At 38.9% G+C, this 20,626-nt stretch overlaps 1 protein-coding gene across 1 annotated transcript; it reads right to left on the bottom strand.

Annotated features, from left to right (window-relative positions):
* Window positions 1-71: 71 nt before the first annotated feature.
* On the bottom strand, window positions 72-14,652 carry LOC133122981 (periplakin-like). Its single transcript, XM_061233298.1, has 22 exons — window positions 14,395-14,652; window positions 8,555-8,654; window positions 8,314-8,468; window positions 8,021-8,141; window positions 7,784-7,909; window positions 7,534-7,575; window positions 7,262-7,423; window positions 7,060-7,167; window positions 6,873-6,968; window positions 6,297-6,419; window positions 6,061-6,207; window positions 5,791-5,942; window positions 5,588-5,685; window positions 5,325-5,482; window positions 5,053-5,231; window positions 4,816-4,954; window positions 4,534-4,727; window positions 4,195-4,345; window positions 3,965-4,048; window positions 3,741-3,857; window positions 3,442-3,534; window positions 72-3,317 (listed from the first exon to the last, which is right to left on the bottom strand). Exons 1-22 carry the CDS (start codon window positions 14,442-14,444, stop codon window positions 696-698), a joined length of 5,217 nt encoding a protein of 1,738 aa, XP_061089282.1. The 5' UTR covers window positions 14,445-14,652; the 3' UTR covers window positions 72-695.
* Between the last annotated feature and the right edge of the window lie 5,974 nt (window positions 14,653-20,626).

Here is a 20,626-nt window from a genome sequence, read left to right as displayed (position 1 = left end):
TAGTCCTGCAATCTCAGCTTGTAATGAATGCAGACCTTACAGTAAACATTAAGAAATGACCGCAGTTATAATTCTTGCAGACTAGCATAATCATCTTTATTCAAAAAGAAAATGTATGTGTGTCCTAGACCAAGGTTACAGATAACCGTCTTGTAAAATTAAGAATACATTTCTTTCCAGTTATTTATGTTTATTGCTCTCAGATCTTGAAGCTTTAAAATGGGAGGTTATACATTCAATTGTTTCATTGATGTTAAATCGATAGAAAAAAAGTACATTTTCCTGTTTCACCACTCATAAGAATAAAAAAAACATAGGAATGCAATCAACTTTATATATGATACATTCATTTAAAATGGATGATTACAATTGGTAAGTTGCATTATGAGAGAAAAGAAGCGCATTATAATCTTCTCAAACATTTTCCATTCACTCATTTAATACACTTTTTCCAGCTTGTATAAAAGTTGTTAAGAGTATTGCTATGTTTCAATACTATGTAAGTCTTTAACTTGAAAACTTTAACTTTATGAATGTCTTCTAAGAAAAAAATTCCCAATACTTCTCATCAGTAAATATGCAAATATAGGTCCTTTAAGTCCCTGAAAGTAGAATCAAAAGAAAAATGGAAAAGGGATGCAATTTAAAAAGGCGATTTAATAAAATCAGCTTGTGAAGAAAAACCATCTTGATTCTCATTTTCTTCGGCCAGACAGAATGTGACCAAACTCCTGGATAGTCATTTCTTTATTAAGATACTTATCCAGGTGATGCTGTGTAATGGTGCCTTTCTTCAGTGCATCTTCAATGCAGAATTTCTGACCTGACTTTCTGTTATGAAGAACTGATGACTCTCCACTGGGCCCTTTGACTGAGATCTCCTCCCAGTCACACTCCTGGCCTTGGAGGTTAACGAACAGTTTGGAGTCGATGATTCCCATTTGGTATGCCTCTTCTGGTCTCATTTCCTTGCCTGTATCTGGGTCAATAATGATAACAGAGCGCCTAAGATGACTCTCCCTCTGTTCCCTCTTGATAGTCAGAGTCTTTTTAAGTGTCTCAATTTCTTGCTCTTTTTCTTTTGTGATGCTCCTCAGGTCTGATAGTTCTTTCTGAAGGGAGGCCAGCCTTAGTTCCAGGTTTCCATTCTCAAATGGTACAGACTCTGCGATATGCTTAATCTCTCTTGCTGTGATTTGGTTTTCTGCATTTAGTTTCTTGATTTGATTCTGTAGTCGTAGATTCTCCTTTTCCAGGGTGGTATTTTCTTCTTTGACTTGGTCTAGCTCTTTTAGGGACTTTGTGTTGGACGACTCCATATCAGACAATCTGGACTTTAAATCTTTTAGCTGCTGGTTCAGCTTGTTGCAAAGATTGGTTTCCTCTTCCAAGCTGCTCTTGAACCTGTCGATCTCCAAAAGTGTTTCAGGATCCCTCTCCACTATAACCCTTTCAGAGTACGCCACTTTTTCCTGCACCCCCTTCTTCTCCACATTGGCCTGTTTTTGTAATAACGCGTTTAGCTTTTCCTCAAGCAATATTCGTTTGTGCTTCTCCTCTTCAACTTGCACTCTGAGCATAGAATGCTCTTTTTCTTGTTGAGGATCTTGCTTAAGGACCACCTTTTGCTGTACAGTCACCTTTTCCATTGTCTCCCTGTCCCTGGCTTCCAGGTCACTGAGGCGGGCCCTCAATCTCTGGATCTCTTTCTCAGCCTCTCGCCGTGTCATTCGTTCATGCTCAAGTTCTTTCAGCTTATTTTCTAAATCAGCTTTTTGATCTTTGAGGCTATCCTTCTGTCTCTGCTCGTCGTTTATATTCTGAGAGAAGCCTTGACATTCAGACTTTAGAAGTGGATCCTCCTCCATTTTCACAATCTCCTGCACAACAATTTTCTCTCTTACCTGTGAAAGATCAGTCTTCCTCATTCTGATTTTTTCCTCATTGGCTGCTTTTTCCCTTTCCAGATCCAAACGCTTCTTCTGTTCTTCTGCCAGTTTTCTCTTGAGGACTTCCACCTCATCCATGGTTTTAGGATCCTCACGATACTGAGTAACTTCATTTACAACTTCCTTAACCTGCACATGGGGTTTGGTTTCTTTCCATCTTTGAATCTCCTCCTGTAGTTGCCGGATTTCCATCTCAGATTTTTCATTCTGGCTGGCTTTGTCAACTATTTCGTCCCTGAGTTGTTCCAGTTCCCTCTCAGTCTCTGGGTCTGTCTTGTACTTAATGACCTCTTTGATGACCTCTTTGACCTCTATTTGTGGTCCTTTGCTTATTAGTAAATTCAGTTCATCTTGGAGAGTTTTCAGTTGGAGTTCCGTATCCCTGTATCTTCTCTGCTGTTCAACCAGGTCAAGTTGGAGGTTAGCAGCTTCATTTTCAGCCTTTGGTTCAGGCCTAACAATTTCACGAATTTTTTCCTGAGTAATGACCTTAGATTTATCTTCCTCCATGCTTGAAATCTTCCTTTGAAGATCAGATTTTTCCCTTTGTGAAGACCTATGTCTTGCTTTCTCATCTTCAAGCTGATGTCTGAGGTTTTCTACTTCTCTCTGAAATGAGGTGTCTTTTTCTACTTTGAGTATCTCTTTGACTAAAATCTTTTCTTCAGCCATAGTCTTTTCCTTCTCCAACTTCCTCAATTTTTCCTGAAGGAACGTGAGCTCATCTTCAAGTAGTCTTCTGCTGGCAAGCTCTTTTTCCTTGCTCTCAAGCAGTGTTCTATACTCACTCTCAAGCTCTGGGTCATTTTGAACCTTAATGACTTCTTCCTCTCTGATTACTTCCTGACGCTTGGACTTCTCCTGTGTCAGTATATCAACCTGACTCCGAATTTTGGCAATTTCATTCTCTTTAACAGCCTTCTGTCTACTCAACTCCTCCAACTCATCCTTCAACCTCATAACCTCCTCCTCTTGATCCCTGTCCTTTTCAATATGTACTACCTCTTTAACCACAAAATGCTGTGCATTCTCTGCCTTGTCCTTTCCTATCACACGTAATTTTGCACGAAGTTCCTCCAGTTCATTCTCTAGGGCCTGTGTTACTCTTTGTTCCTCAGACAGCTTCTGCTGGACTTCACTGAGTTCTTCATCTAACTCTGGATCACGTAGCTCTTTAATCACCTCTTTTTTGATGACTATGTCTTCTGGCTTTTGACCCTCCAGCACATAAATATCAGTCTGAACCGTTTTAATTTCTTTCTCAAGTTGCTTTCTATGTTGAATCTCCTCTTCCAGTTGCTCCTGTATGCTCGATGGCTTTGCTCCTGGGACTGCTGAACTGACCGACTGTACATTCTCCTCTTGATGCTGCAAAATAATTAGATTTGTTCATTTGAGCTAGTGCATGCAATTTGAAATTGTTCTACCATCTGTATTCAACTGACAGAAAGTCACAGAATAGACTTCACTATTAATTACAAACTCCATCTACCTGATTCAGAAGACCCAGTGCATACTCAAGGCTCTGTAGCCTCTGCTTGTTTACAGCAGTAACTTCAGTAAATTTTGCTTCGATGGCAGATTCCTGAGGGGGAAAAAGTAAATTGCAGATACTTCCTGAATAACAAGACTCCAAAATCTCCAAAATGATTGCCCCTCCAAATCCAGTACTGGCAGTAAATAACAAGTTTAGATTTTGTAATTGTTCAAAATGTACAGAACTGAAATGGTGGTATGCATTGATTGCTATTTAATTCAAGCTTAAACTAGCCTAGTCAAACATTTCATTACCTCATCTTTTACTTTGATAGCTGGGGATTCCAGTCTGCTTTTTTTGTATGTCTGTGCAACAAGGCCGTCCTCAAAATCAAGTATTGATTTAAATTTCTCAGTCTCCGCTTCATAATCCTGCAAATTGAAGCAGAATAGGAATACATTTTTTGATATTTATTTACCAAATACTCTTTAAAATAACTACATATTTTCTATTTAACCAGTTATATTACTTTCTTTACCTTAATTGCCTGCTGATACATCTGTGCATTTTTTGACAAATTGATCAAGTCCACTTCTTTTCTTGCAACATCTGACAGCAGATTCTGTGAAAAGGAAAAGTGATTAATTCAGATCAGTTGCCTGCTTTCAATATGGAGATAACTTGCATCAGGATCACCTGTGTTTTCCATAATGTATTACATGCATAATGCAGAAGTGACTGGCATGCACTCCTTGCTCAAAAACCTACCCTTTGGTTTTTCAGTTTCATTTCCACTTGTTTGGCATCATCAGTTTCTTGTGGTTCATAGTTTGGCACACGGGACAGCCAGGTATTCAGATCATCATAATCATTGCAGTAGTTGCTATATGAAGACTTGGCTCTTTGTAGACACTGAGCCCTATAAAGGAAGACAGTAATGCAAAAATGTTTCTGCTATTACTACTGGGATTCAGCCACATCACAGGTTAATTCAAACGACAGGCAATATAAATCAATGTGTTACACCATGTTTAATGGGATTCTGTACAAATTATAGTGTATAACTTTTTTCTACAAAGGAGCACATGCAGTTGAGAAGTTGCTCACCTTGTGTCAAACTGCCTGCTGAGGTTGTCAAAGCGTGCATTTAACTTGTGGACCTCAGCCTCCTGCCTCTCAATGTCTGGACAGTGCTCCTGCAGCTTATTGCGCATGTTCTCACAGCTGGTCTTGGTAGCCTTGAGGTTCTCCTCAGTCTCAGAGATAGCATATTTCTTGGATTTCAGCTCTTTGGCATTTTCCTTTGAAAAACCAATAAGCAGAGTTATGTATGTATTTGTATTTGCATTGACCTCAATGTATTAGGAACCTAGAGTTCCTAAAACTCACCAGCAGTTCTGCATGTGTTGTTTCCAGGGCAGTCAGGTTAGATGGGGCAACTTCCTCCCTAGCCAGAGTATTCTCAAAGTTGGACAGCGTATTCTTTCCATTCTGCAGAGAATTCTCAAGCTGGTTGGAATTCACTAGTCTGCAAAAATTTTAAAACAAAAAAAATATGAAAACAATTTTAAAGAAATGTAGGTTTAGTCATTTTGGCTTTATACTGAAATGAAAGAAGCTGCATACTTGTCCTCAGTGCATGTAAGTAGTAAGTTGACTTTGTCATATTTTTTGGTGGCTTCATCTGTTTTGGTGAAGAGTTGAGGAGCACTGGCACATGTGGGTTTAGTGTCCAAGAATGTCACTGCTTCTTGTACTTTGGAAGATTTTTCAGGCTCAATTTTTTGAACACTAGCCATCATTTCCTACAAATCAAATCCAAAACGGGTGTCAGATTTGATTGAAAATGGTTATATGGATATTCATTTAATTCAGTGACAATATGAACGGACAAGTACCTTAAACTCCTGCAGTCGGTCTGCACTATCTTGCAGAGCCCGGATCTGCTCAAGCGGGGGACGCACACAAGTATAAATGGCTTTCTCCTGCTTGTCCAGATCATTGGTCACTTTTTCCAGACCAGCCATCAGTTGACGACACTGTTGTTCTTGGTCATCTGTAATTTATTGAATAAGGAAGGACAAACCCTTAGAACTGTATACGATGTAGTCAAGAGTAGTGATCTATATGTATACATGTACGTGCTATATGATGTACTTGCCACTATGGATTTCTTTCTTGAGATCCTCCAGTTGTGTCAGTAGTATATCCTTGTGACTGGAACCCTGTTTCTGTACAGTTTTCTGCTGGTTTGCAATGCTGATGAAAAAGAAAATACTTTTTGTAATACTTGTTTTTTTCCTTCAAAAGGCTTCCACAGATTTAGTCCAAAAGTATAAAGAAAATACATTGCTGAATACCCACACGTCAGAAATGGAGATTGCTTCAGGGTCAGTAGGGGGAATTAGAAAGCACACAGCAGGAGCAGATAATTTGTTTCCAGAAGAGTCTTTAATATCCCATTTGATTCCATTGTTCTTGAGAAGGGTGTACCTCTCTCCGCGGACAACTTGACCCTGTGTAGTACGAAAACGATAATTAACGAAAGCAAGTAATAGCACAGCGTAGCTTTACCATTAGTTGAGAGTCTTATGCAAAATGTATCATAAAGCCAAGTGAAAGTGACTTTCTTACATCAATGGTGTTAAAGTCACACAAGGCTTCCACAGGGATGGGTTCCAAGGGCGTCTCCCTGCGGAATTTCAGTGGGAGCACCTGCTGGCTGCGCTTTTCAAGGTCCTTCACTTGGTCATCAAAAAGACCAATGGCCTTCAACTGGTCCTGTTCTCACATACAGATCCACAGGATAGTTGAGCATGTGATCTCACAAATTCAGAGATAAGTGTTCCGTGTGAAGGGGGGGAACTTACGTCCAGGCCGGAAATTAAACCCTCTATCTGGTACATGTCTTTAAACTCCGGGTTGTACTTCTCACGAAGGTCAACTTCCAACTTCTTCAGCACTTCCTCAGTGTCTCGAACATCTTTATGATACTACAACAAACAAGCATCCAGTTTCCAAAAATGTCATTGTGGAAAGAAAATCACTTATCAATTTTTCTGCACAGCATGATGGGAATATGATAAATGCCCCCAATGCAACATTCTGAATCATGACATTCCATTTAAAAAAAGTATTATGGATCTTCAGGAAAGGTTACGTCTGTACATTGCGCAATAGCAATTTTTAAAATCCATTATCTAAAACGTTCTTGAAAACAAGGCCAAAACATATAGCACAACATGTAGCTTCCCCATTCTGGCATTTTAGTCTGAAAAACAGCTGAACCTCTTGAACATGTCTGCATGCTTTGGTGCATTTAGTTGCTGCCACGTGATTTGCTGATATTTGCATTAACAAGCTGGTGTACAGGTCTACCTAATAAAGTGGTCACTGACCACTAGAAATAAGAAAAATGTGATTTCAATGGTTAGGTGTATACTCACTTTGTGGTACTCTTGCATGTGTTTGAGGTGGTTTTCCTCACAAATGAGCAAGTTGAGGTATTCTTTCCAGTCTGCATGTACAGCTTCCATATGTGCCTATGAAACAGGAATGTCAGTGCCAATGATACTCTCAGACACAGACTCAGATTCATCACACTAATGTCCTGCAATTGCAGTTGTTTCCTACCTCAATGACGATCCTCCCAGGGTGATCTGCAGCTAACAGCTTCTCTCCATCATCACTGAGTTTGGTGATACTGGCCTCCCTAGGTTCAAGACCTTTACTGATGAAGTTCTGTTGAGTTAAATATCATGTGAGAAAATAAGAATTATTCGAATATTCTGAGAGCTTTGCATTGCGGAGCAAACCACATGTACATAAATCTTGCCTCATACTGCCTCTTTCGAGAAAGGTAGTCCAGGTTGGTGTCAGTCCAGTTGTAGTTGATGCGGTCCTCTGCCTGCTGGTCCAACCAGTAGAGCTCATTTGTGCAGCGCTTCATGTAGTCCCTTAGACTGAAAAGGTCCTGCTGCCTTGCTCCAGAGCTGGCCTGGAGTCAGATATTATAGACCAGCCTTCAATTCACACTGTGTATTTCAACAAAGTTGACAATTTCAACAAATTTTGTGGATGTGCAGGGCAGAACTCAACTGCACTTACCAGAAGCTTGTTATATTTCACCTGTAGGACACTTGCATAGTCCTGTAAATCAGAGGACATATTATTTATTTTTCTGCCACATTTAACCACACTCCAGCTTAGAGGACAATAGATCATGTTGGCAGTATATTGGCAAAAATATCATCAAAATTTCAGCTATTGCTTTGTCTTCTAGAATGATATTTTTACATATTTGAGGTTGGTAGTACCCAGATTATTAAAAAATCAAGGGGTTATTGCTGATAAACACCTTCTCATCGCAGTCATTTATGTGAGGGGCCAAGGCTTCCACTTCACAGTGGAAAATGTTGTGTTCTTCCACCTGATTTTCCACTGTACGTAAATCACTCCCAAATCCTTTGTTGTTGAGGTTCTCCTGTAAGAATAACCAGAGCCAGAGTGTTTTCATCAATTATAAACAGAGTAGTGTGTCAAAGTGAAGCAAGGAAAAATGTGAAGCAATGGTGGTGGTGATGATCAAACTCACCTGTTTCTCCTCAATTATCTTTCCCCAGTCAACAGTGGGATGTCCTACTGGGCGTGTAGTGGAATAGATTTTCTCATGTTCCTTACCAAGTTTCAGCAGTCGATCTTCTAGCTGCTTGATACTTTTAAACAGAAAATAACCTAATTCAGTAATTTCTTACATCCTCTCTCACACACACTGTAAAATATATACTTTTGATATTATGAATATTTATATTTAACATTAGCACAGCCAAATTATTATTAAGGGTTCAGCAACTCAAAGCCCTTCTGCAACCTCCCCAGTGAACCTACTCATCCTTGATCATCTCTGCCTGTGGGTGACCTAGGCGAATTAATTCTGCAATTTCATCATCTAGGTCCTTCAGAATATCCAGGGAATTCTGGATCTTCTTCTTATTCTCATCATGGTATAGGGGTGTCTTTCCTTGATTGATCTTAGTCACGTCCTTAAAACAAACATTTTACCATTGTTAAAACTTTTGACTGACCTAATTCCTTATATAAAAAGGTTAAATCAGCCATCTGTACAAACCTTGTTCAGATTCTCTTCCAATTCATATGAGTTCTTTTCCACTTTGTCAGCATACTTCTGGACTGTTTCTACTAGAGCTGAGAGCTCTGAAGCAGGAGTTCTAGAGGAAAAGGGATAAAGGACAACATAACTTGATTTATGGTGCATGGCAGAAAGAGGGATTAATGTTTCCTAAAGTTCCTGATTCCATGTAGCCATCAGTAGTAATCTGATCAATAGTTTGATGTTGATCAAATTTTGCAGACCTTTTATGTTTTGTTGACAACTTAGCAAATTTACCAGAATTATAGAATATGTAACAGAAAAGAAATGGTCAACATTGGGCTCTGGCACTATATGATTCCCTCCTGGCATAATATAAAATTTTCAAAGGGTTCAGAATTCAGCTCAGGTATGTCATTGGATAATAATTTACAAACCTGTCGAAAATCTTGATGCACTCTGACAGATTTAATGTGATATTTCTGGCTGTCTCTCCTACAGGAATTCATTTCCTGAACACTTTGCATTGCTCAAATAGTATGCAAATGAATTGCATGACTGAGTGTTACATAAGTAAAGATTTATTTCACCCTCTGGACATTACTATCGTTGTTTTGTATAATCATTCAGACTATTGTTTACCTGTCGTATTTCCTACACAGTGCTATACTCTTTGCTGTTTTTTAAAATCCTTTGCCAGACAGTAATTTAGTTGGCATAAATATTGCAAGCACATAATTATGAAACATTGGTACTGGGGTACTGAAAACAGAAAAAATGAAGATACATTGTATTTAGCCAAGTCTTTAATTGCAACTCTGCCAATTTTTCAAAGCATCTGTTTCTTGCTATGCAGACAACATTGCCTGTAAACATGTTGAGGCTTGGGTAATCAAATGCCCTTTACTCGGTATTACAGCTACTTGTAAATTTTGCGTCCTTATCACATTAGACAATCCTTATTCTGGTTAATATTAAAAGTTCCTTCGTTTTTATGAACAACTGCTTGCTTTTTCTGGTCCATACTTGAATAATTATGTTTGCATTCACTTGGACTTCAAACATAGGATACAAGGAAACATAATGTGTGTACTTTCAGAGGCAGATTGAGTTTAAATATCAACAATATATGAGGTCATGCTACTCCAAATCAACAACCAAACTGTAAGAAAATGTACATCTGTTTGCCAACCTGGCCAGTGTTCCAGTGCCCCCATTAATCACATTGAAGGGGTACAGATAAATGATACCATGTGGTTTTCTTCCATTTTTATTATTACTATTACTAGGTCAACATTTGGTTTTTAAACCCTGGCAAATATAATTCATAGAATTCAACTAAGGTCATATTTACAAAGTAATTTCCCCAAGATAATATTGCTGTAATAGTGGTAAGTTCTGTGTGCCCTCAGTGAGAGGGTGTGGCACTTGGTGGATAGGTCCAGCTTTTTCCCCTGTATTTGCATGAACAGAACTAGCATGACCTTCTGAGAGGTGATGTAACATTGGCTCAGTAACAGTGGATACCACTGCAACTAACAAACAGAAGAACAAAAGCAGCATAAACCAGTATTACTCACAAGTAAAGTTTGAAAGTGTAGAAAACAAATTGATTTCTCTACTGTCATGCAAAGTGCCATATCAACTTGCATTCTCAGTATGGTATTCACAAAGTAGCAGGTTTTGGATCCAATGACTTCATGACAGCAACAAGATTAATATTAATAATACATATATATTCAAAGTGAGTGACAGTATTAGTTACAGTAACAGGATGCAGTCATCCATCCAATTTTATTTGAGGAACATTGCTGTTTGTGACAATATACAGTCCCCTCTAAAAGTATTCAAACAGCAAGGTCAATTCCTTTGTTTTTGCTATACACTGAAGATTCAAATTGAGTTTGAGGTCAAAAGATGAACATGAGATGATAGATCCGAATCAGCTTTTATTTCCTGGTATTTTTATCGAGATTTGTTAAACAACATAGAACATATCACCTTTTGTATCAGACCACCCTATTTTTAGGTAAGCAAAAGTATTGGAACATATGACTGACAAGTCTTGTTGCCCAGATGTGTCTTGTTAGATTGATTGGTAAAGCAATAAATAGTTCTGAATGTCTGCTCTTGGCTTTAGCCTTGGATTTTGCCTGTGAAGACTGCATTTGTGATAGACCAAAGATAAGCCAAGACCAAAGAGCTGCCTTTGTGAGAAAAGCAAGCCATTCTGAGGCTTAGATAAGCTGAGAAATCAATCCAAGCATTGGGGATAGCTTGTACAACAACTTGCATTGTCCTGAAAAAGAAAGAAAACTCTGGCATACTGAGCAACAGACATCGAACAGGTTGACCAAGGAAAACAACAGTAGTTGATGACAAAAACATTGTGAGAGCTGTGAAAACCCCCCCAAAGAAACACCAGTCAGTGACATCACAAACAATCTCCACAGGGCAGGGGTGAAGGTGTCTCAATGAACCGAGACTATAGAGACTATACCACAAGATGCAAACCACTCATGAGTAGTAAGAATTGGAAGGCAAGACTACAATTTGCAAAGAAGTACAGAAATGACCCACAAATGTCCAGGAATAAGGTTTTATGGACTGATGCGGCCAAGATTAATCTCGGCCAAAAGTGATGGAAAGGCCAAAATGTGGAGAAAGAAGGGATCTGCTCATGATCCAAAACATACGAGCCCATCTGTGAAGCACGGAAGAGGAAGTGTCATGGCTTGGGCTTGCATGGCTGCTTCTAATTCTGCTAACTAATTGGGAGGAATTTCATCATGCAGCAAGACAATGACCCAATGACTGTACATTCTTCTCCTGAATTTTGGCTTATATTTACCATAAACACGTAATGTGACAACATGCTCTCTGACTCTCTTTGAATAACATCCGGTTGAAAGGAGATATTTACAGAGGGAGATGCAAATGTACAACATTTCCAGATGATGGTGCCTGCATGCAACCATGTACTAGACGGGAGTGACTGAAATGTAGTCTGTCAAGAATGTGATGTTACATCATAAAACAGTATTGATGAGACTATCAATCAGCAGTAAGGCCTCGCAGCTTCAATGTGACAGAAAAAAACAAAGCTCATGTTCACATGGAAGCTGTACAAACCTGACCCATCAACACTCGATAGATATCAGTGGTGATGTATTTTTTTGTCGGAAGCATTTCACATGGCCTCTGAAGTTTGGAGGTTTACTAATTAAAGATAAAAAAGGCAATACACCACATGGTGGCAATGCAGTCAGTAATCATCGTTGCAGTCTATGCCCAGCCTAATTCACAGTCATTTTGTCACTTTGAGGTGTTAAAAATGATGTATGTCACCCTTCCTTTTCAATATTTATGCGGGTGCATCAGCTGTAACTTTACAAATTAAGTGGTGACAAAAATGTTAATGTATAAATAAAACACTCCTTCAAAATGGCACTACCCTCAACTTAAACTCATCATGTTCCGAACTGAACACTGGGAAGCAGCCACTTCCACCAGAATTAAAGTCCATTCAATGGTAGTTTTTCTCCCGAAAGATGTGGTTTATGATTATGGTTGCTTATTGACTATCCCACACACTAAAACAGTTTGACTGATGTGAATGGGACCAATATTTATAGAGAAAATGACAAACAAATGCACAATGTCCCTGTGTTCAGAAGACCGTGTTCGCTCACGATGGTCCGAACACCTATTCACTCTTATTAGGGAGGGCAAAATGGAGCTTCAGAATGTAGACCGCTGTATGTGCACATGAACTCAACAATGCATTTCTCACAGAAAACATACTTTGTCTACTTTTTTACTTCACAGGAGAGGTGGTAAAACTTATGAGAGCTGTAACCTCTAATGATCCCCGTATGAGATTAGCATGATGTAGCTCGCACAAGCCAATAGCAATAACGCATAAAATGTGTTGCTTAACGGTGCTTGGTCATTCGAATGATAAAAATGAAAGCATTCAATTTCAGTCAGCAGCACCAAAAACGTCTGTCACACTGTCCATAAATGGCACTTTATCTGTCAGGTGTCATGGCTTGGGCTTGTATGGCTGCTGCTGGAGTGGGCTCACTAATCTTTATTGATGATGTAACTCATGATGGATGAATTCAGAAGTCTACAAAAACATTCTGCAATACGTCCACCTAATTGGGAGAAACTTCATCATGCAGCAAGATAATGGCCCAAAACACATTGCGAACAAGTCCATTATGGGACTTCATTAGGGAGAAAAAGTGGAAGGTTTTAGACTGGCCAAGTCAATCACCAGACCTGAACTCAATTGAGCATGAATTTCACCTCCTGAAGAGGAGATTGAAGGGAACTCCCCCTAGGGCCCTACATACTGTAGATGTACAAAAAAATACAGTATAGAAGCATAGCCCTGTATGCTGAATATATAACAAACTTTTACATCCAAATGTATAACTTGTAATACAGTATGTGACAACATTTTTAATGAGATTTGCAGGAGTGGACATATGGCTTCAGACAATAATTAGGACTAAACCACTGGATCTTAGAGTATAACACAAACTTATTTGAAATTTCAACTGTTTATTTCACTGGGCATTTCCCATAACAATTTATTTTGAGGACCCATATTTCAGAGTGCAAACAACATGGCTTCGGTATTTGGATATTGGGGGAGTAGGCGAGTGTATACTACATTCACATTACTGTGATTCCATTGATTATAGGATCCTCCCCTCCACTAAAACCACAAGAGATAGACTATAATCATTCATTACTGACTAGCTGTCGCTAGAAGCATACAATATAGCCAAGCAGGACAAGGTGGTTTGATTTTAACCATAGCATTGTGCATAAATGTGCATTCATTTTCTAATTTTGCTTGTATTCCAAAAATAAATGTTTATATTCTATACTTTATTTGAATGAGCCTGTTTTTGTCTCTTTCACAGTTTACATATTGTCTTTGATGTAATGAGTAAAATATGGGACTGCTATTGACAGACCAGTACTCTAAGCTCATCATATGATAGGAGGCAACAGTGGCTTTGCACACATTGAGTCCCATTCATTTACATGAATTTGCTTGAAACAGGAAATTTAGAATTGAAAGAATTGTGCTTTTTGTATATTTCACATAGTGCAATTGAATTTGAAGCTAAAGATATACACTGTGCTGCGTGATATTTTGAGAGCTGGTATAAAAAAAAAATAGCATGTTAAATCCTGTAAGCTTTTTTTCAGTTAACCAAGTGTTCTTTTAAAACACACCTAACCCTTAAGACATAAGAGAAGAGTGTCAACAAAACTGCAAGGTGTGGCCCTAGCCGTACTGGGGAAAAAGGGTGAGGTCTCCACTCAAAGATGAAGACAAAGGATATTTAAAGGGTAGGTAGGTAAAGACCTGTTACATATACTTTGTTAATTATGTGTTACAGGACAGTGACATCCCAAAATGATAAAATTGGCGTTTAGTAACAGTGCTTGTGCATGCGTTTGTGAATTAGATATGTTTCATATATCAATTGTTTTTAAATTTTTATTTATTTTATTTTTTAAGTGAATTTCCCATATTGTTGACGAGACTGAAGACATTTGTCCAACTCGTTCCAAAATTGTGGATTTTTCGCCGCGCCTATAATAACCGAGTTCGCTAATAAGTTCTGAAGGGGACACGCAAGCGTCAATGTTAAGCGCACTTTTTATTTTTATACTGCAACTGATCCGACGCAACTCCGTTTGCATTGTTTTTTATGATGCTATGAATACCAACAATATAAGGAAGAGTGGTACTTTTACTTACAAAAACATAAATAATTTTCTAGGAAGCACAAACCAGAGGGGAACGCTTTCCATAGTATTCTACTTACTTTTTCTCCGTAATAGTCACGCTGTTCTTCGAGCTCTTTTTCTTGAACATGGTCACGGGACTGGTCGTTTCTCTTAACACCTGCGTTTGCGAAGTAAAGTGATACAGTCCAGGAGAGATGTTCCGGTGTATGCCTGCGAACTGTTTCGGGTACTGTTTCTACATACACAGAACTCACGGTGACAGCGTTCGAGGCGTGACTCTTCAGCCTGGTTAACTCATTGAAATGTCAAATGAGATACTTTATTCAATGCATGGATCTTACCTGTACGCACGACTAAAATGTGGACTGGAGTAGCCCACGCCCATTAAGGTGGTGTATACTAGGAGCCTATCAGCAAACAGGTGTGACTTCGCACTGTTTTTTTCTTTTATAGATAACTTTTCTGTACAGGCACGAAAGTATTGTGCTTTTCCAGACTCAGTGATGCACAAATCTTGCTTCTCATTGGGAAAGAATTAAAATTATGAACCATTTGAAGAGTGCCCTTCAAAGAACAAATTGTGTTAAAGCAACATGCCTGTCTGTCGCATGTAAGTTGCTTTTTGGCTTTTGCTAACCAATAAAGACACAACTGAAATAAAAAGCTGATTTCAATGTTCCCTTTTTCTTTCTACAGTTTATGTATGAGTCACAAATTAAGCAAACTGAAAACATCTGACTGTACTCCCTCTTGCAAGAAAACACATGGAACTTATTTTGGTGTGACCCTTCCATTGATTTGTGCAGTTGTTTGTGTACTGGCTTGGACACACTACAGGCATGTTCTTGCTCACACACTGACTCATTCACAGGGCCAGTTATGTAAATGCTATCCAATAGGAAATGCTTTATTTCGATGGTTGTTCAAACAAAACTCATACACATGATTTGAATTTCGATGTACATTCTAAATTCTTGCCCTTGTAACTTGTGATTATAACAGCCTCCCTCTCGAAGTAAATTATAATAGACTTCTAAAGTCATGGCAATTTTCGAAGTTTGAACAAGTTAAACTAACTGTTGTAAAATGGCTCAGGACCAATACCAAATCAATAAATCAAGGTTTTATTTTTTTATCTCAGTCATGAAATCATTCACAGTAAAAAGGAACATATGAGGTGCCAAATGCATGCTTTTTGACATCGACTGGTAGGGCAGGTTCAACTAGTCGGAATTACGAGTTTCACTGTGAATGAAGTATTTACCCTCTTACTGAGAATGGGCTGGTTGAGACATAAGAAAGGCTTTATAGGTGTCTCACATAGATGAGTGGTTTACATAGATCCTGAATATAATTCAAACAAAGAATTCAGTCTTTAGCATAGATTTGACTCTTCAAGCAATTAATCTGTGTAAAGATGGTAGGTGTGTGATGCAGATATTGAGACTTGAGGTGTATTTATACATAAGGTACTAAGCATGATGACTCCCTAAATAACTAGAGGGCTTTTGGGTGTGTGATGCAGATATTGAGACTTGAGGTGTATTTATACATAAGGTACTAGGCATGATGACTCCCTAAATAACTAGAGGGCTTTTGCACCAGAGAGAACTGGAATTGCCTCCCAAACATGTAATTCATCAACTAACCACTCTGTGTGTATGAAATAAATAATTAAAATGAGCTTACTAAGTTCCTGGTAAGCCCCCATGACATTGGCCCCAAACTGCAAATCTTGAATCTAGGGTGTCATTGCTGTGAGCCAAAACTGGAGCAGATCCCTGGCTGTTCTCTATGAACTTGATCACTCACAATGAGTGGCATAGTGTTCAAATTATGTCAGCCTTGGCAATGTCTGTTCTGGAACAATGTATCCACTAAGCACTTTGAATTTAAAAAGGAGGGATTTAGTCATTAGTCAAGGGGGGTTGTGCGATTAATCAATGAACAAGAAACTCTGGTGCTGACTGGCCAAATGATGAGCAGAGATGGAACAAGATGGAATGGAGTTGGGGTGAAACCGATCTTATGAGTCTTGTATGTCTGTATGACATGATGGTATTATATTTATGATATTATTCTTGTCAGTGAAATAGTATAACTAAGGAAATCTGGAAACCATTCAGATGGGTCCACCAAAAATGTGTGTATTCTGATTAAAAACTGAAACATTAAAAAAGTGTTAGGCAGTCTAAAACCGACTTCTATTTCATACACCAGGCAGACAAAATCAGATGACTAATTCTAGCAACAGTTAAAGTAACATGGAAGTGTAGTGTCCTGGCAATATAGTGTGTACTGGGATGCAAAGTACACAGTTTTGTTCTTTGTTTTATCAATTATGTTTTACCTTTTGGAATCCTCATGGCTGTGTATTTCCCAATGTTGTCCCTTGGATTTAATCTTTGCATTCTCTGCTTGAGTTCAGGATTAAGGCCAAAGGAGGACATTTTTTAGTAGATTTGTTTTCTATTGTCTATTCTTTCTATTTTTATTTTCTATTGGAAATAATGGTCTAAGCATCTTCAGTTTAGTCCAGGAGGCAGGAAACTGGGGCAGAATAAATGCAGTGGTTTAAACATTAACAGTGTTTTAACCTGAAGGCTAGGAACCACCCTAGGAGTCACAAACTTTCATTCATTTTAGTTTATCATTATATTTTGGGATAGTGTTGGTTTTAATATTTCATATTCCCAATAATGCTTATGAGAACATAACAGTTTTATGAAATCATTAAAATGCTTTCAAAATATGAATGTTGATTGACAATGTTGACAATGCTTGAGTCTAGTCTCAATCTTTAATACATTTTAAAATTAGTTCAATTAGATTAGTTCAATCTTTATTCACACAAATGTGCATTTACAAGTGGAGGGCCACAGTTGTAACTCAACTCTGATTGTTATGACTGGAATGTTTGAACTGATGTCACAAAAAAAAACTTGTGCTGCTGCATTTTAGTGAATCTGATAAGGTTAGATTAAAAAGGTTCATTTTTCACATAGTTTCACATACAAAGATTGAGTCAAAGTCAAATTGAAAAAAAGGTTTGCTTTGAAAGACAACATATTTTCATCAACACATCATAATAATCTTCAGTTTAACAACATGGGGCACAACACCAGTCCTGGAGAGTCAAAGTATCTTTTAACTGTTGAAAGGAAACTATCAAGTCCCTCAGACAGTGCAGCACTCCTACCCAGGCCTGGTGTTGTGAACCCCTGCTCTAAGAATGTGGTGGGTATGCCCTATAGTAAAATCATGTACAGATGTTCTACCCATAGTTATGTTGGGAATAGGCTACATATTATCATTTTATTAAGATGTGTGAGGTCTTTTAGAGAATCTAATATTTGAAAGGCAATAAACATACCTTTTGTGGGCTGGGGCAGTGCTCATGGGGGCATGGGTGGGGTGGTTTTCGGGTGGGGTTTTCGTAATTGTAAGAATCCTTCTTCCTGCAGTAAAAGAAACCCTTGACTGATCTTTTATGTTAATCTTCAGCTGTTGTCTGTCACCAGGGTAGATCAGTCAAAGGAGAGAGAGGGGAGTCAGTATAATAAATGGGTAAAAACAAAATCTACTGTTGGAGAGTGGAACTTACTTCCAGGAATGTGAAGTGTTATGTATTGTGTGTCAGTCCTTATGGGTGTGTTTCAGCTTGGCAACGTAACCAAGGAACATTGTTTCGTATCGTAAGAGATAAACACACTTTAATTCTAGTGCTGCAGTCCCACAAAGGGGAAACCTACTTAGAAAACGAATGTATTGCACTAGAATAGATATTCGAGAACACTAGAGTATATAAGATAATCTATCCTTTTCCTGAGGGTGTTCTTTGAAATGTCGTGTTGAAATCCTGATGTGCTCACAAAAGTGGAATTCTAGAGTTCTAGGTAGTGGTTAGCCGGTCATGAGTCACTCTAGAGTATTGCTGGAAGCTAAACATGGAAAATTATATAATTCAGTTCAAGAAGCCTTGGCCCTTGCACATGAAAATACTCTTGTTACCAGCATCCCACAGAATCAGTACTAATTCTTACTTAAAACTTTGGTCAGAGTTAATCTCAAAGTTTATCAGAGCTCATGGAGGTTATTTCACATTCCAATTATTGCAACACATAGTGGGGAGCTCATTGCTACAATACATGGATAAGGCTATAATGACTGTGTAATGTAAAACTGACACAGAAGTATCTTAATACTGCACTGCAAAGACAACTCCCCAGCTGTGTGAACCTGTGTTTGGGCAGCATGCAACATGTTCAGCTTATTCAGTTCTGGAGCTGTATTATGGGACGAGGTCCAGTTTTATCAAAGGCAGCGGAAGATCTTCATAGGAATTCTTACCATTGGAGAACAAGGCTCTGCACAGGCATGTCTTCAAAGCTTAATGAGAGGATAAACTGGTTTTTAATGCAGTGTTCTATGCCCTGTATGGACTTGTCTGTCCCACCTCATTACTCTTCTACAGACAACATGCATGATAGATGATTAATTTAATAGATCCATTTAATAGATTATAATGATTACACATTCTACCACACAGCTGATATGCTCTAGAACTTCAGAAGAAATATAAAAGAAAGTGTTTTAGAGTAGGTCAGTGGTACACAGAATTGGCATAGGATTCATGAAACTCCATTGCTCCAAACATGTCATATTACTCCTTGAAATGTGCAGTTCCAAAGAATGTTATAGTTATTACTTTTAACTTGATAATATTGTACTGTCAAAATATGTCTGGTAATGCATAACTGATCCTATTTTCACAGTACAGTATAGAAAATGTATTTAACGCACTCCAAATGTAAATCAATGAAAATATATGTGTCCCTTACACTGTATCTTTGTTCGCCTCACAATTGTTGGGTATGACTAACGCCTAAAGAATATGAGTAAGAATGTGAAGTATGAAGCCATCTTAGAGTGCTGAACATTTTTAGATAAGACTTCTACAGGTGCATACTTCACATCCATTGCATTAACATTACCATGACATCAGTGTATATTATTCCTACTTGTTAACATGCTTGCCTATAATGAAACATATTTAAATAGGACGTTTTCAACTCATATTGTAACGGCAGGGATCTGGTCAGCAGGGGGGAGAGTTGGCCTAGCTTCCCTAACGGTGATGAATTCACCATTACCTGAGCAGTTAGCCGACCTCAGGAGACCCACTCCCAAGGTCGGCTAACTGCTCAGGTGGATTGAAAGAATATGCCCGGGCCCATTGTTTTGTCTGGAACATATGGGCCCGCACTTTATTTATGTTGAATGGTTTGTCAATTCATCACCACCATAGAATGCCATTTTATAGTGTTTCTGCTCAGGTCCTGCTTCAATTAACATCTGAAGTTGTGTTTCCCAAACTTAAGGCAAACCTCCAGAACCCAAGCAATGCCAAATTTTCTGTCTTGCAACCTACTGGATTGAAAAAGCAGGCCATACGGACCAGTGAGCTTGAATCAGTCCTCTGGAGTCGTGGCAGTCCTTGGCAAAGCATGCTTTGGCAGGGAAGATAGACAGAGGGGGATGCAAAACACCCCACAGAAACTCTTGCGACATTTCTGTGTCTCAACAGCAGTCTTAGTACACAGCAATGCGGCTGTTGGTATTTGCATGACAAATAAAGGCTCAGAAGGCCACCTTCTTCGAAGATACCATCATTTCTCACCGGCATTCCTGTTTGTGCTGAGGAGTGCTCATTACTGGGACACCTGCAGACAGCAGGGACACACTGGTATGAAACTTGGAACCTGTTCAGCTGGATTTCTCTCTGAGCGGCCCCACCCCCGCGGACTGTAGCCTGGCAGCACTGCCAGCCATTCATTCCAGGCACGCTCCGCAGCACGTAAGGAGGGCGGGGCTCCAGCCGTTCGCTCGCCCCGGCCTTCAGCACGGAAGACGGGGGCACCCAGAGGACAGAGCGCTGAAGCACGGCTGACCGCCTGGCGATGAATCCCTGGTGTAATCACACGAGCGGGTTTTACAATGATGGCCTTGAGTCATTGTGTAAAAAGTCTGCTGTGCTGCTGCTCTGGGTAAAAGGTGTCGAATAAAACCGTGTCTGGTCGCAGCCATTGCAGTGGGTTTTGCTTTTGTGATTGTGATTGACAACGTGACAGCTTATGAATTAATTTGTGTTAACCTATGGGGTTAATGTGTCTTAAAGACTTTTAATTCTGGCTAGCGTTCATTTTGGAAAACATACTTTATTCATTCGTATGCATTTACCTTCAGTTACTTGAATGGAATACAGTACTACAATTTAACTAACAAGGAATATTCTTTGGTCTTCCATTA

The sequence above is a fragment of the Conger conger genome, chromosome 2 (genome assembly GCF_963514075.1).
Source record: "Conger conger chromosome 2, fConCon1.1, whole genome shotgun sequence".
Lineage (NCBI taxonomy): Eukaryota > Metazoa > Chordata > Actinopteri > Anguilliformes > Congridae > Conger > Conger conger.
Note: the sequence above shows the minus strand (reverse complement) of the source record. Positions and strands in the feature narration are given on the sequence as shown.

Bases quoted from the DNA above. Each gene is read 5' to 3' on its own strand.
- LOC133122981 (XM_061233298.1), bottom strand. From the start codon at position 14,444: ATGTTCAAGAAAAAGAGCTCGAAGAACAGCGTGACTATTACGGAGAAA. The intron at 8,142-8,313 runs GTAGGTTCACTG...TCTGTTTAAAAG, and splicing joins GCAGAGATGATCAAGGATGA to TATCAAGCAGCTAGAAGATC. The intron at 5,686-5,790 runs GTGGGTATTCAG...CTTTTTCATCAG, and splicing joins GCAATCTCCATTTCTGACGT to CATTGCAAACCAGCAGAAAA.